Source organism: Heteronotia binoei, chromosome 6, assembly GCF_032191835.1.
Source record: "Heteronotia binoei isolate CCM8104 ecotype False Entrance Well chromosome 6, APGP_CSIRO_Hbin_v1, whole genome shotgun sequence".
Classification (NCBI taxonomy): domain Eukaryota; kingdom Metazoa; phylum Chordata; class Lepidosauria; order Squamata; family Gekkonidae; genus Heteronotia; species Heteronotia binoei.
The window spans coordinates 60,629,136-60,646,082 of NC_083228.1; the positions used below are offsets into that span (position 1 = coordinate 60,629,136).

Consider the following 16,947-nt stretch of genomic DNA (forward strand, 5'->3'; position numbering starts at 1 on the left):
ACAATTAGAGATATCCAAAGTTCTTTCAAAGATAGTTTACTATTGAATTCTGAGGATCCATAAGACTACTTAGTCCAATTCATTGTCCAAATAAAGGCCGTCCTCCCACCAGCTTTCCACATATTAATGTATGCTATCCAGATTACAGTGTTCTAGAAACAAGGAGTGTGTACATTACAAGGGGATGCTTATTCAGCAACAGCTCAGTGATTCATGGAAATGAAAATACTCCATGTAGCAGAGCAAGACAAGAACTCTTGTATAGTCAGCTCACTGACCTATGGGTATTAATGTAAACCAAACATGTGGTCCTTTTGAGTGGGAAATCCTAAACTCTGTGAGTTTCACCTTTTTCTACTCAAACCTGTCCACAACCTAAGAAGTAATCTGCACAATTTAATCTTCATACCAAACACATCTCCACGACCCAGCCATGTCTTCCTGTGCTGGTATATCCATGGATAATAAAGGCAGTTTTCCTTGATAGAGAGAAGTAAGACGTTTCTATAGTTGATTTATTAGTGGCTGTGATTTTCTGTTTGACATATTAAAAAATAAGAAAATTATATATATATTTTACCTTTAAAGATCTTTAGTAAACAGAATGTTTTCATTTCTTGTGCTACTATCCTCCTACATCTCCCCTACCTGAGATTCATTTTAAGAATAATAGGTGACTGTAATGTCATAGTCCTTGCACTTACAAATACCAACAACTAAACAGAATGTGAATTATTAAATAAGGCTAAATTTATGGAATCTGGAATTCTCCAAGTCCTCAGGTGTTTAATATCCTACTTTTGCTGGATACTGCTCCACATGTATTGGTAGAAGAAGGTGAGAACCATTGTCTCAAGCGACTGCCAGTCAGAGTATACAATAATGAATCCATTCCACCAGTGGTCATATCTAGCCATTCTCTTATGTTAGGATTCTGCAATTAATTAAACTTAACTGTTGCTGATACTTCATATAACTGAACAAGATGCTTTTTTATTTAAAAAAATCTGAATGCTATTAATGCAAGTTCAGAGATTATAATTATTTACAATTGTAAATAATAAAATAATAAAAAAGACAGATTTATACCCCACCCTTTTCTCTGAATCAGAGTCTCAGAGGGGCTTACAATCTCCTTTATCTCCTTCCCCCACAACAGACACCCTGTGAGGTGGGTGGGGCTGAGAGAGGTCTCGCAGAAGCTGCCCTTTCAAGGATAACTCCTATGAAAGCTATGGCTGATCCAAGGCCATTCCAGCAGGTGCAAGTGGAGGAGTGGGGAATCAAACCCGGTTCTCCCAGATAAGAGTCCATGCACTTAACCACTACACTAAACTGGCTCTCACTGCACCAAACTGGTGGCATCATCAGCATCATCATTTCCATAGGAAATGAGTAGTTACTTGTTCTGTCCAATAAAATAGTTATTATTCTCCTAATTATATAGGAAACAATGCATGTTAATGGAAACAGGCACACAGCTGCTATGTTGCCTGTGGACTTAAACCAGATAATAAAACGACAACTCACTTGTGATGTATTTCCAGACTCTTTAGTGAAGAGGTTGAAGGTAATATTCATACTTTCAGGAGACTGAGGTAAACCTAACAGTTGTCTCCCAGGTATCCCACACCAAGGAGGCTCATCAGAGAAACATCCAAGGCGCTCATAGCAGACTTCATTTGCTAGAGAACATAATGCAAATGGTTAATATCTGGCAGATCCAGGACTTTACATAATATCATATGAGTCATATCTGATTTTGCTTGTGTGAAATTCTTTTGACATTTCTTTTTTGAATATCTAGTCTACAGATCATTTTGAGGATATAATGTAGTCTGAGGTATTTGTCTGCATGGGACACTGTTGAATAGATGTGTGTGGGTGATTTCCACCTTCTCACTTCTCTCTCTTATTCCCATTAACCATCAGCACAGGCCAGGTATTGTACTGTGTTGTCACAAACTTGATTTTAGAGTTTTCCTGTTACTTGAGTAGGACCTTGGTCATTCCTTACCTTTCCCTGTAATTCCACCAGTAGCACCTCTTTTCTCAAGTGTGTGTTGCTTGGATGAGCAGCTAAGCCTGAGACACAGAAAATCCTGGCAAAGTTCTAAAAGCTTTTACTAAAAGATTGAGCACAAACTAAAGAGCAAAAGGAGCAGTCAGTTGTTGAGAACTTGAATGAAAGAAAAACAGCTTACTCTAAGCTTTGAGGCAAGTACTTTGCTGCCCCCTGCAGGAGCAAAAATGCAAATGTGGAGCTGGAATTTTAGTTGTACAGTTGCTCAGCAAAAGTAGAAAGCATGAAGGGGCAGCAGCTCAAAGAGAAGCAACCACCCTGGGCTTTAAAGGAAAGCTAGGCAAGAAGCAACAACATTCCTTAACACAGTTAAAACAGAACTGATCCTATAGCTTTCCTGATCCAGTCACCTCCCCAAATGACATAGGGTTGCCGAGGTCCACCCTGGCCACCGGAGTGGAATGTGAGGTAGGGTGGCCAGATCCAGCTTGGGAAACTCCTGGAGATTTGGGGATGAAGCCTAGGGAACACAGGGATCTCAGTGAGGTACAATGCCACAAAGTCCACCCTCCAAAACATCCATTTTCTTCAGAGGAACTGCACTCTGTAATCTGGAGGTGAGCTGTAATTCTGGGGGATTTTCAGGTCCCACCTGGAGGCTGGCATTCCTGAAATGACAGCACATATCACCATCCACAGCAGCCACCCTGCTAAACGATTCTAGGAAATGTGCACATAAGCTTACTGGGAGGAGAATTTTATAATTCTCTGTCCTCTTGTGTGAGATTGGACGCTCTTTCCCACTTGCAAGGGCAAGGGGCTACAAGGCTGGAATTTCCCCTGGGAGATGGAGGACGGGAAAAAAAAAAGGATTAACTTGTCCTCAGAGAAAGAAATTCTCCATAAAGTACATCACCCTCATCCAGGAGTCCAAATGCCGGAGAGGCTTTTCTGAGTGTCAGAGCAGGTCATTCTATGAAGGCAGGCTGCAGAGCCTAGGAAGTTCGCAAAATGTAGAAAAAATCCTAATGAATTTCTGGCATTCTTTCCCACAGTTCATTACAGGGATACTTTCTATGACAATTTCATCAGAATGATGCCATGTTCTTTCAGTCCTGCATAACAATGGGGCATCAGATTTAAAATATATTGATATGCATGTGAGAACATGAACAAGCCACCATAAGCAAGACTTTGAAAAGAAGGCATCTAAATTATCCATGTTTGTTTTATTATTAATTTAGGGGGGGAAATAGCTGTTGAGTCAGAATACCCACCAAAGCACATAGAAAAATATATTAATTGTTTGGGATTTGGGGACTTTGACTTTTAACCAGCTGAGTAAATATGAACAGCGGAAGAACTAAAATTATATTGTCTGATTCAAAAATAAGTGTCATGTTTCTAGAGCCAGAAAAACAATCGAAGCATAATCTAAAATGAAATGGACAATGAGTACATTAAAATGTAGTGTTTGTAATTATGGGCTTGGATCATGAGTGAACAGAAAATAGCTGCTAGTACTCCTCTGCAAACACTTGGGCAACAGCTTGCCCAAGAGTCTTTGCAGTGCTATACAAGGACATATAGCATTTCCTCTGCTTCCACTTGCTCAACAAGTTATGCAACTTTTTGCACAAGCACAGGTACGATTTTGGATTTACTTCAGTGCTTTGGCATGATGTCCAAAATGGGACTCCTGTGAGTGGGAGATGTCCTCAGCATGCGGAACGGTACAATTGGATCTAGCATTATTGCACATAACAGAGAACATATATAATCTTCTTCGTGGTCTCTGTGCATTACACCTGTGGGATTATGGCATCTGCACTGATCCTGATCTGTAACCTACCAAGCTGGAAAGGATTTTCACACCCTTTCCACAGTGACATGCGCAGGAGCCCCACTGCATGCTCAACTGGAACAGGCATGGCCATCCTGCCAGTTCTCTTCTGAACACTGTGCTGATTGGTTGATCTCCAACACCCTGGTTGGCACAATGAAAATTATGCGGAGTTTCTTCGTGTTTGGGGGAAGTGTCTCCTGATCACAAATACTGGAAATTGTTAGTATTCTATGCTTGACATTATGTATTCAGAAGTGATACTTAGGGGCTTTTACAATAAATCTTTTAGAACTGAGTGTAATGTTCTCTGGAACTCCTTGGAAAATTACCATTCTTGCCCCATTACCCAAGAGACAGTGGTAAAATGGATTAGAATGTGAGGCTTAATTTCCCCAATTTCATCACCCTGGACTAACTGCACCCTATTCATCAGCTGGGTTGCCCCTGGGTGGATACTCCAATAACAAGGACCTCTGTCTGCACAGAGACTCTCTAGATATCATTTAAAATGACTTAATTTACAAAGGGAAAAAAGCTCTAGTCTGATTAAGAGTAGATGTTATCCAAAATGATGTAACACTGAGAGCAGCTAATAGTGCAGTCCTAAACAGAATTACTGTGAATTGAGGGGGGAGGGTGTCAGTCTGCTGAAGACTGTGGGGATTAGAGGGGGGAGATTTTTATAGGATAGAATTTTCTAATTGCTTATTCCCCCCTTCTGGTTCATCATGCTTCCCCAATTGATCTCTGTAGGTAAAGTAAACTGGCAGCTGTTGATTATGACAACAAATACTGCAAAACTAGCCATCTGCAGATCAAGTTGAGGTTTCTACATATTTAGAGGAATTCCCAGATATGCAAAAGCATATAATTTTGTAAATTAATTAAAAGAGGGGGGGGAATAAGCCTAATGAGAACTGAATAAGTTTAAGAATCTCCTAATGTTGAGAGAAGTTTAGAATAAGTTAAAGGAGTAGTAAAGGGAGAATGGGAAAGTTAGCTTGCTTAACTTCCTAAGAGTTTACAGAACACTGGTGGGAGAGATTTTTAACAGTAAAATGGTATTTCTAAAATGTTTTGAATTCTTTACAGGCTCCCCACTTGTCTATACTATAAGTTGCTCTGTCTCTGCCAACTGGAACAGAAGGACTGTCACATAAACATCAGGATTTGTGTCTTTGGCTTATAGATTCACATGGACTACTAAATTAGGTCTGTCAGTTTCCAGATTCTAACTACAAAAGACCCCAAAGAGTGTTAATATTTTTTTCAGTTTGATTAAAGTAACTGGTCAGGCCATCAGGATTAGGCAGCAGGTTCCAGTCCTCAACATCTGCTATGTCACTGGCTGCATCCTTTTACTTTCTTCCACATAAGTATTTGTCACTTTTGTGTAGAAAAATAAAATGTTCCATTTGGGACAAAACTTGCCCTTGTTTCCTACCACCAGGTGGTGTGACCTTTCTTCAAGAATACACAACAGGGAGAGAAAATTTGCCTGCACAGTGCCATTGGTCTTCAACCTATGGGCCAGGACTCTCTGTTAGGTTGCATAAAGAGCAACCATTTTTGTTGCCTTTTGGGAGAACTTGCTGCTAGTGTGCTGCCACTGTGCATGTGTAGAGAGTGTAAGTAACACAACTCCTGTTTGTAAATGTGTCTTACTGCAAGCTTGAAAGGCAAATCTTACCATATTTTGTGTACAGGTAGTAAGTGTGAAAGATCTAAAACAGCAGAATTGTAAATCATAATAACAGCAAATGAGCCTCCTGCCCTTGAACAGTGGTAGTGTTCTAAAATGTTTCGCCAAATGTAACATTTTAAACAGTGGGAGTCCAACAGCAATTAATACAAGTCTAGACGAAGTCGAGATTTGGGTTTTCTTCAAAGGAAATACTATTCCTTTCTACTTTTAGTACAACAGAACTTTTGTCGTAGCTATAAGATTATTGCAGAAATATTTGTGAAATAATATACATTGGTAAACATCACTATCTTAAAAGCCCTGTTCATTCCACGAGTGGTACTTGTTTGCCAAAACAACTGTTGTAGAATTTGTCTGTAAGATGTAAGATACTTAAACTTGGATTAAAACATTTCCCTGGAAGTAAATAGCACTGGTTTGTATGGAACTTTTCTTACATCCAAAAATATCCTTCAAATCAGTTGGTCAGTATCTATATGCTTAACTAATTTGTTAAACATTAAATTGTTCAACACCTCTAGAAAGACTAAAAGTATGAAATATTGTCTCACCTTCTGAGCCAAGGAGAAAAATGACAGCAATCCAAAATCCATTAATCTAAAATAAATTTAAGCACACATGTTAAAACCTACCTAAGCAACATAAATATGTCTCTCTTCCAGAGAATTTTGATTATCTAAAAGCATTTATGTCCCCAGATTTCTCCAGAATCTTTCTGAGGCAATAACTATGTAAAATGATAAATGCAACAAGAATAATTAAAATAACCCTTTTTCTTTAACATTGAGGGTCAAATCTAAGGAATGTTAGTTGCTATTAATAAGATCACTTGATAGACCTTAAGTGAGTCATGCTGTGAGGTGAGCCAGTGTGGTGTGATGGACAGAATGTCTGATAGCAAGTGCAATCCTCCTTCAGCTGTATGGGTGGCCTGGGATCGGGCATTCTCAACCTAACCTACTTTGTAGGGGTGTTGTGATGATATAGAGGAGAAGAGGATCATGTGGGCCAAACTTAGCTAAATGGAAGAAGGGTAGGATAAAACTGTGATAGCTAGATAGATATTCTGACATCTTGGCTGAGAAAAGACGGGCATTCTGGGGCGAGTGGGAGGGGGCCGAAAGCAGGTCGGCTCAAAAAAAGCTGTCCCAGAGCCTCCATGTGGTACTGGGAAGGTGGCCCCATCCACTCAGAGAGGCGCCTCAGAAGTATTTCTTAAAGGGGCAGAGCACTCCTGTGCACAAGCGCTCCTATTGGGCTGCTAGGGGAAAAAAACCGGAAACAGCTTCAGGCGGCTTGGCGCTTCCACATCACCAAGTCGCCTCGCTTGTGCCCTTCCTCGTCCAGACGGCGAGGAGGTGACTAACAGATAGCTCAAAGATTTGGTACCACTTTGGAAGTGGTAGCTTTTGGAGCCAGTCTCAGGTGCCTGGAGGACAGGAGGAGGACGGGCAGCAGATGTTGCCATCTGCACAGATGTTTTGGGTCAGCTCCCAACTAGGCAATCACAAATTTCTGTCTATACCACAATATGAAGGAGTCACTGTTGTTAATCTCCATATATCTTTTCCAAAAACTGTTTGTGTATAACAGGCACTGTGGTATGTTGGTAATGTTAATAACCTGTGGACAGACTTCTGAATAGAGCTGATTCACACAAACACATCTAGGAAGGAAATGCGGCAATCTGAAATTAGTGTGTTTATTGCCTTCTTCTGTTGTTCACCAAGGACACTGAAAATGCCATCCTAAACAGAGTTATGTCCTTCTAAATGCGTTCATTCTAATCCTGTTTAGGATTGCATTTTTATAATCAGTGAAGTCAGAAGAACTGCATCACAATACATGGTGAGAGAACCATGGCATGCAAGACAGGAATCAAATTGAAGAGGCAAATTAAATTTATTTATTAATTAAATTAAAACAAATGTCTAAAACCAGGCTCAAGGTGGTTTATATTGATAAAAACACATTCATATATTTGAATTTGTGGTCAAAACAGTAGAAGCTCAATACTTAACCTAATCTGATGGCGCTAAAAACTTCCAATGGTATCACTGCCTCATGGGAGGAAGGGAAGGCAGGGTACAGGAGTGCCAGACAGATGGAAGTCATTGCTGTTCTCAGCCAAATGCCTCGAGTAGGGGTGGCCAAACTGTGGCTTGGGAGCCACATGTGACTCTTTCACACATACAGTATGTCACAGAAGTGAGTACACCCCCTCACATTTTGTAAATATTTAAGTATATTTTTTCATGTGACAACACTGAAGAAATGACACTTGGCTACAATGTAAAGTAGTGAGTCTACAGCTTGTATAACAGTGTAAATGTACTGTCCCCTCAAAATTACGCAACACACAGCCATTAGTGCTGCCGGCACTGGGAAGCTACAGTTCATTGAGGGAACCATGAATGCCAACATGTACTGTGACATACTGGAGCATTTCTTCAGTGTTGTCACATGAAAAGATATACTTAAATATTTACAAAATATGAGGGGGTGTACTCACTTCTGTGACATACTGTATTATGTAGATCTTGAAGCCCTCACTGCCCTGTCAGCCAGTTTGGAGAAGACATTTGTCTCTTTAAATCACTTCTCCGAGCCAAGTCAGCCAACAGCTTAGAGAATGCATTTAAAATTTAAAGTTGCTTTCTTTCCACCTCTCCTCTACTCCCATCTATTTCCCTCCCTCCCTCTCTTGTCTTGTGGCTCTCAAACATCTGACGTTTATGACGTTTATGAAAAATGCCCTGGCTATGGTGGCTCATTTATTTATTTGGCTTATTTATTTATTTATCAGTAAGCTCTAATCTGCTGAGTGCAATTCTCTTTGGGATACATACCAGGAGAGGTGGGCCCAAAGATACATGGGTCTCAGTGAATTTAAGGGCCTTGAAGGTTAACACCAAACCCTTGAACCTAAGTTCACACAGCACAGGTTGAATGTGTATTGTTTGTGGGATCCCTTTTGGGATCCGTGCGTTGAACCAGTTGGAATTTCTGGGTCAGTCCCAAGGCAGCCCTGTGTAGAGTGAGTTACAGTAGTCCAGTTTGGAGGTGACCATTGTGTGGACTGCTGTGACTAGGTCAGGGTGAGACAGGTAGGAGGCCAGTTGCCTTACCTAGTGTAGCTGGAAAATGCCAGCCTGGCAACATTTGTGACCTGGGTCTCCATTGATAGGGAGGCATCCAGAACCACACCCAGGCTCCTGACAGTTGGTGCTGGTACTAGGGCACACCATCAAGAGCTGGGAGTTGTAAGAAATACAGATGGAGTCATGGGAACACTTATGGAAGAACTCTATGAAAATATCTACGTTATAACAATAAAGAAAATTGCTTTAGAATGCTATATAGGTGGTACATGACACCTAAAAAATTGGCAAAAATGAACAATCAGGTGTCGGATAGACGTTGGAAATGTAAAAGACAAGAAGGATCTTTCTACCATTGTGAAAAGGCGAAACAATTTTGGCAAATGATTCTGCAAGAGATTTTGAAAGTTTTGGAATATAATATTAAGAAGGCGCCAGACATTTTTTGGTTGGGATTACAAATGGAAATATTTCAAAAACAAGATAGAACGATAATTTGCTATATGCTTTCAGCTGCACGGACTTTATATGCACAAATGTGGAAACAAGACAAAATACCAGAAATGTGGGAGTGGACTTTGAAAGTTATGCATTGGAGTGAAATGGACAAGCTTACAAGAAACTTAAAAGAACAAGATTTAGAAAAGTTTAAAAATGAGTGGGGAAAGTTTCAAAAGTATATAGAAAAACAATGGAACGTTAAAGGACAGTTGGCGATCTTTGACAATGGTTAATCTCTGAAGAAACTTTATATGGATTACAGTTAAAAAATGAGATTATTGGATTATATCTTTTTCGTTTCTTTGTGAATGACTAAAAAGGACTACTATGAAGATGGATTACAATTATAACCTATGGTTTTTGGAATTTTTTTTTATTATGAAGAAAGATTCTTTAATACACTGAGTTTTTTACCTTTTAACAAATTAAATAAAATAGTAATAGGGAATGGTTTGCTAAAGGGGTTGGCACTGCTGGGAGTCACCAAAAGGGGGGAGGGGGGGAGAAAATGTAATGTATGTGTATTTTAACAACAAATGATAATATGCTATTATAATATATTACACTATAATAAATCGTTTAAAAAAAAAAGAGCTGGGAGTTGCCACCCGAATCCTGAGTCCAACCTTTCCAGCCACAGAGCCTCCATTTTGGCAGGATTCCATCTCAGCCAGCTGTTTCAACCATCACTCCACAGCTTCCAGCCCCTCAGCCAAGTTTGCTGGGACAGTGTCCTGCTAGCTACCACATCAACAGATATAACTGGGTGTTATCAGTGTACTGGTGACATCCCAGCCTGAAATTCTGCACCATTTGAGTGAGGGTATGAGCAGGGCTTTTTTGTACGAAAAGCCCAGCACAAACTCATTTGCATATTAGGACACACCCCTGATGCTAAACCAGCCATAGTTATGTTCCTGTGTGTTCCTGCTCAAAAAAAGCCCTGGGTATGAGTGTATATGTTAAATAACATTCTGGAACTAGTTCTGCTACTGCTCTCTCAATTACCTTACACAGAAACTAAAGGTTTAATACTGGGCAGTAATTACAAGGATTAATAGAATCCAGAGTTGGCTGAAGCTGTCAAATACTGAATCCAAAGAAGGCCAAGGGGTCTCCAGTTCACATACTGTATCAATATTGGCTTGGAGGTCATGGCAGAGTGGCAAGATTTTATCCACAAAGAAGCTCACAAAATGCTCACAGCTAATGACCAAATTCCTAACATTTTGAGTTCTCTCAGTGAGAGAAGTTAAAGATCTGATTATCCTTAACAATTGTGCTGGGTGAGAGCTAGCTGCCTTTATCACCACCTTAAAGGATTTCATAAATGTCCTCTAAGATGGTCTTGCAGCCATCCCAAGTATGCTGCCAAACTCGCTCTAGTCATCTAAATTCCTGTTCTGTTCCCCTGAGCTCTGTAGTATACCAGGGGAATAATTAACATTGTGAACAAAGTGGACATTGGGGAGTAAATTTGTCTATGGCTTCAGAGAAACAGGAGTTCCAGTCCTCTGTCAGCTCATCTAATGAATCATTGGCGGTGGTGGGGGCAGCGGCATTGGATCCTGCAGATCATTCTGGAACCCTACTGGGTCCATTAGTCTCCATGGGCAGGCTTAAACCGGCTTGCTGGCTAGACAGGAAGGGGCTGGGGCACCCAATTGGGCCTTCAGGGCATAGTGGTCTGACCATGGCAGGTCATCCATATCCATCCCCATGCCAGTGATCAGGTCCAATTTGTGGCCTGCTTGGTCTGTGGGACCTGATAAAATCGGAGAGAGTCCTAGTGCTGCCATGGAAAACACTAGGTCTGATACCTGCAAGGAGGCAGCAGCATTGGCATGGACATTGAAATCCCCAAGAACTGTCAGTCTTGGAAACCCTAAGGCCCAGCCCACTACTACCTCCAGCAGTCTTGGTAGGCTATCCGCTGAGGCGCTAGGTGGTTAGTACACCAGCTGTCCCAAACTAGGCCAACACAATCAGTACTCGTGATCTTTGGAACTTTGTAATGGCTGAACTATAAAATCTAAAACAGTACTATTGTAGGTTTGATTCAGCTTTCATATTATATCAAGTTTCTACGTCACACCCTATCCTTTAAAATATTGATTTTGTTGTACTTAGAGCAATTTGTGCAGAAGATTTTGGCTTATCTGATACACAGTTTGATTATCTGAACTAGTAAAAATGTTGGAACAATAATAATTCTCAAGATTCCCATTAATCAACTTGGCCAGTTCCATCATTTCCCCAAGCATACAGTCAAATATGCTTTGAATGGGGCTGCTCTTGACCCAAATCTGGAAGCTTCAACTGGTGCAGAATGTGGCAGCCAGGCTGTTACTGGGTCTCTTCTTGAGGGAGTACATTCAGTCTGAGCTAAAGGCACTGCACTGGCTGCCTGTAGCATACTGGGTTCACTTCAAGGTGCTGGTTCTTACCTATAAAGCCTTATATGGCCTGGGTCCTGTATACCTACAGGACCGCCTTTTCCCACATGTTCCCCAGAGAGTACTATGGTCAGGATCTCAAAATCTCCTTGTACCCCCCAGCCCCAAAGATGCCAGACTGGCTACAAGTAGGGCTAGGGCCTTTTCAGTTACGACCCCATGCTGGTGGAATGAGCTCCCTGAAGACATCAGAGCCCTGTGGGAACTTTTACAATTCCATAGAACCTGTGTCATGGGTGCTGGGGACCCTGCAGAGGAAGACAAGTCTGCCGAGGAAACTGTACCCCTGCCACCTGCACCAGTACCCCTGCCTCCTGCTGAAGAAGATCCCAGCCCCCCTGCCTCGCCCTCTCGGGTGGCTCGTGTGCGTGACCACCTCCGTCAGGACCTCAGGGATCGGAGGAGGGCAGCACGCTCACAAGCAAGACGCTCCCTGAGTCCTGAGTTTTGAGAGGATTCTGGCCCTCCTAAGAGCAAGGATGCTTGAGTTGTAACAGGATCCTGGCTGCCTCCCAGAGCCAGCAATTAGCCCAAATGGGCAACAGCCAGCAGAGGGCTATATAGCTGTGGGCTTTGGGAGGAGGCTTTGTGGAAGCAACTAGTCATCTCCCTGACGTTCTAGCATCCACTCCGGCTTGACTTTGGTTCCTGACTCCCTGACTTTGGCTTTTGACTTCTGGACTCCCTGACCTCGGCTTCTGGACCTCGGACCTGCGATATTTGCACAGCGATTTGGATTTGGCACCTTGGACACTCCTGCTTGCTGGCTACAGACCTCGGACTGCCTCTGGACTTTGCCTGACCCTGCCCCAGCCGTGACAACCTGCAAGATGGAGCTTTTCCACCAGGCCTTCGTCTAAGATGCCACACCCACTAATCTTACAATGGCTGCCTGTGCTTGGTGCACTGTGCACCTGGGAGCCTAGATTTCAGAATTCCATCTAGTATTGACTGGATCTCCTATCCGCATAAGCAGATCTTGGACTGCTGCATCTCACCATCGTACGTATAGCACTTTATGATGTTTTTATTGAATTGTTTTATGGTGAATCTATGCCAGTTCAGCTCTTGTAAGCCGTCCTGAGCTTGCCTTGGTGGGGACGGCAGGGTATAAATTGAACTAATAATAAATAAATAGATAGTACAATAGCTGTTATATTAATGGGATGATCAAAATCTGATATACTGATGAACAAAAGATAATATGGGATGATGAATTGATGTTTGATTCTCTTTGAGTCACTGGATCAATGTCAGGTGTATAGTCCTTGAAACTGGCCAGAAGTATTTTATGGTGAATTCATGACTTGGAAAAACATTTAGTATATTTTTGTGTACTATCTCGAATACCTGCAGTTCTCTTAAAGTCGTAACCCAACATTTTGGAGATTTCTTGTATCATCTTCCAGTACTCTTTTGCTTTTTCACAAGTCCACCACATATGAAAGAAAGAACCTTCATGTTTTTTACATTTCCAACATCTATCCGATGTCTTTTTACTCATCTTGGCCAGCTTTTTCGGAGTCATATACCACCTATACATCATCTTAAAACACTCTTTGATACTCTGACAAGTTGAGATCTTCATCGAGTTCTTCCAAAGGTGCTCCCACGTATCCATTTGTATTTCTCTGTTCACATTTATTGTCCATTTGACCATTTGAGACTTTACTACTTCATCTTCTGTAGACCATTTCAATAATAATTTGTATACTTTCGATATCAATTTTTCATTATCTCCAAGCAGGACCCTTTCCAGTTCTGTTTGTTCTCGTCTAATTCCCTCCAATTTAATATCATTTTCCATCAAATTTTTAATTTGCTGCATTTGAAACCAATCGTACTTATTATTTAGCTCTTCTGAGGATTTTAATTCAATTTTGTCTCCTTGGATCTTGAGCAGTTGCTTATATGACATCTCTCTTTCTTCATCGGATTCAGCTGTTATTTTTATTACTTCTGCTGGCACTATCCACAGCGGTTTTCTCTCGTCTCCATATTTCTTATATTTTATCCAAGTATTTAGTAAACTGTTTCTGATATAATGGTGAGAGAAAAAAACGTCCATTTTTTTCTTCCCATATACACGTGCCAGCCGAATTTATTCCCATAGGCCTCTAACCACAAAGGTTTTTTTTATCTAACAGCATTATCCAATCTTTGATCCATGTCAAACAAACCGCATCATGATACAATCTTAAATCCGGGAGTTGAAAACCACCTCTCTCTTTGGCATCTATTAAAATCTTCATCTTAATCCTTGGTTTCTTTCTGGCCCATATAAAGTCAGAAATCTTCCTTTGCCATTTCTTAAATTGTTTGGCATCTTTTACAATCGGGATGGTTTGGAACAAATACATTATTCTTGGCAAAATATTCATCTTAATTGCAGCTATCCTGCCCAGTAAGGACAAGTTAAGTCTGTTCCATTTCATCAAATCCTTGTCCATCTTACACCACAGTTTTTCATAATTATTTTTGAATAGATCAATATTCTTCATTGTTATCTCTATTCCAAGATATTTGACTTTAGTAGTGACCTCACAGCCCATCACCTTTTGCAATTATTTTATTTTATTTGGTTGCATGTTTTTACATAAGAATTTCGATTTCTCTTTATTTATATATAGTCCTGCTAATGCTCCGTATTCTTTTATCTTGGCTAACAGCAATGGTGACACTAGAGTCGGATTCTCTAATATGAACACTATGTCATCTGCAAAAGCTTTATATTTCTAAGAGAATCTTCTAATTTTTAGTCCTTCTATTTCTTTATCCTTTTGTATTTGTTGTAACAAAATTTCAAGCGTCATTATAAACAACAATGGTGATAACGGACACCCTTGCCTTGTTCCTTTACTTACTTTCAATTCTTTGGTAAGATCTGCATTTATGCACAATTTTGCTTGTTGATCCATATATATTGCTCTCGTCATTTTTATAAATGGCAATGGCAAACCACCTCTGCTTCTCACTAGCCTTGAAAGCCCCTTGCTGGGATTGCCATAAGTTGGCTGGAACTTGGAGTACTTAGAAATTCTGCTTTTTAGCCATGAAACGTGTATAGTTTTGCATATGCTAATTTATTGAAATTAAAACTGATGGCCATTAGTGATGTGTCTTATTTCTAAAAATAATTATTTCATTTTAAGTTGCACTACTAGTCCTAACTTTGTCCAAAACCCAGCATTTTAGTCTCTTATTTCAGCAATGGAAGAGAAATGTTACAGGTCTCTGCATTAGAACCATTACAAGGACAACAAAATACTTAAGTACTGAAAGCCCTAATGATCTGGTATATTGGTCAATTACTTATTCACTTCTAAAGCTGTAAGAGTTCTAGAATGGGGCTGTGGTCAGTTGCCTATAGTTTTGCATACTGAACTTTGGTCAGTTTACTGGCAATAGGTAATAAAAAAAAGTTGACAACAACACTTAACATAATTCAAGGAGGACTTCATTCAGAAACCTGCTTTTGATCCCAGTTACTCCTTCCTCTTTTTCCAGTATGTGATACTGTAATAATAGTGACTGGTTCCTTACATGTTGCAAGAAAACAGTCTAGACTGAATATTTCTTCTGTACTGTAAAGGACTTCTTTGAACTCATAACCCAGAAGACCAATAAGTGATCATGCAATTTAAGTATCCACCACTTTTGCATATCTAAATTATGAAACTGCCTCTGGAACAGATTCTGATATAGCAGATTAAGATAACAGGATGGGGTAGATGTGTTAATTGTAAAATCCTTGCTTTGGATCTGAATCCTCACAAACCATAGAGATGTCTGTAGATCCAGGTGAGAAGCCATTTTGGTCTGAAGCAATAGAACAAAGTTGGAGTCCAATAGCGCCTTTGAGACCAACAAAGTTTTATTCAGAATGTAAGCTTTCATGTGCATTCACACTTCATTAGACAATGAAATAGGGTACAGTGAGCAGTTCTATATATAGCTGGTGGGCAGTGTTAAGCATGCAAAGCAGTACAAAGATAGGAAAAATGTTTTGCCATTGGAATCTTAACTTTGTACTGCTTTGCATGCTTAACCATTGCCCACCAGCTATATGTAGCACTGCTCCTTGTACTCCATTTCATTGTGTATGCACACGAAAGTTTACATTCTGAATAAAATTTTGTTGGTCTTAAAGGTGCTACTGGACTCCAACTTTGTTCTATAGAGATGACTGTAATTCATCATCCATCCACCACTAGAGGGCATGCTGTATTGCCTTTGCATGCTGCGAGCTTTCCATATTATGAGGATACATCCTTTTGGAGCACTTAAACACTGCCCTCCCTTCCCCCCACAACGGCTGAATAAAAGATCTTGTTTCCCATTTGTGTTTCTGTTCTCATTAACTCCTCTTGTTTTCCCACAGTAACTAAATTGCCCTGAATAACTCTGTATCTTATCAGCCACTTACCATTATAAATCTAGTTCCCATTGACGCTGTGAAATCCTCATTCAGATTGTTCTCCTGCTCTGCTGTTTCCTCTTCTCTTTACTATGCACACAAGTGAGAAATGCATATATAAGATGACACAGTCCCTAGGGAAGTGATCTGAGTGGCAAGTATAGTTTGGTGGGTGTGGACTTTGTCTGCATGTATCCTAATTATGTACTTTTCCATGTGTGGGATGTCCAGGCAGCTAGTAACTCATCTTATTCCTGTTGGTTGTATCCTCATTCCTCTGTTTTCTTTGGCTCATGCTTTTAGTTTTGCTCACTTGTCTTACACCCACTGAAATTTCACCATTTCAGATCTCATATTTTGCCTGCAACATTTACAAGCCACACAAAACAGGCAAAAGAGAATGTAGGACATAATATAAATATTCATTATAGAAAATGACTAAGGGAACAAGCAGTTTTGAGATACTTGCTTTTCTGTGAAGACTGAATTCTCTAGCTGGGAACCTGTTCTACACCTCCACGTTTATGGTTCTGGTGGAACCTCAGTAAGACAGAAATGTATACTCCAGAATATTGAAATGTTATTTTTAAAAAATATATATTATGCCATCTTTCCATATAAATATGATCACCAAAGTGGTGAACATGAAACCATTAAAACAGCATTTATAATAATGTATAAAATAATTAGAGTTGGGAATTGTTTGGTCAGATGAAGCTGTCACATATTCTGTCTAACAATTTGTCCATCTATTTACATCTATCTTGTCTATCTACTCTATAGCAGCCTTCCAGGGTCTTTTGCAGAAGTTTTTTTGTTTTTTTTGTTTCCACCGAAATGTATTAAGTATGCTATTTTTGGAAGGCAAGTGGTGCTGCTCTCACAGAGCCCTCCCCTG

The 16,947-nt window shown here is 40.3% G+C and overlaps 1 protein-coding gene across 1 annotated transcript in view; it reads right to left on the reverse strand.

Annotated features, from left to right (window-relative positions):
• LOC132573792 (pancreatic lipase-related protein 2-like) overlaps positions 1-16,157 on the reverse strand; it is a 35,324-nt gene extending 19,167 nt beyond the window's left edge. The window contains exons 1-4 of the mRNA XM_060241561.1: positions 16,059-16,157; positions 6,126-6,171; positions 1,531-1,685; positions 410-535 (exon numbers count right to left, since the gene is read on the reverse strand). Of these exons, the coding sequence (XP_060097544.1) occupies positions 410-535; positions 1,531-1,685; positions 6,126-6,171; positions 16,059-16,079 (348 nt within the window). The 5' untranslated portion in view covers positions 16,080-16,157. The remainder of the gene's footprint in view (positions 1-409; positions 536-1,530; positions 1,686-6,125; positions 6,172-16,058) is intronic.
• Between the last annotated feature and the right edge of the window lie 790 nt (positions 16,158-16,947).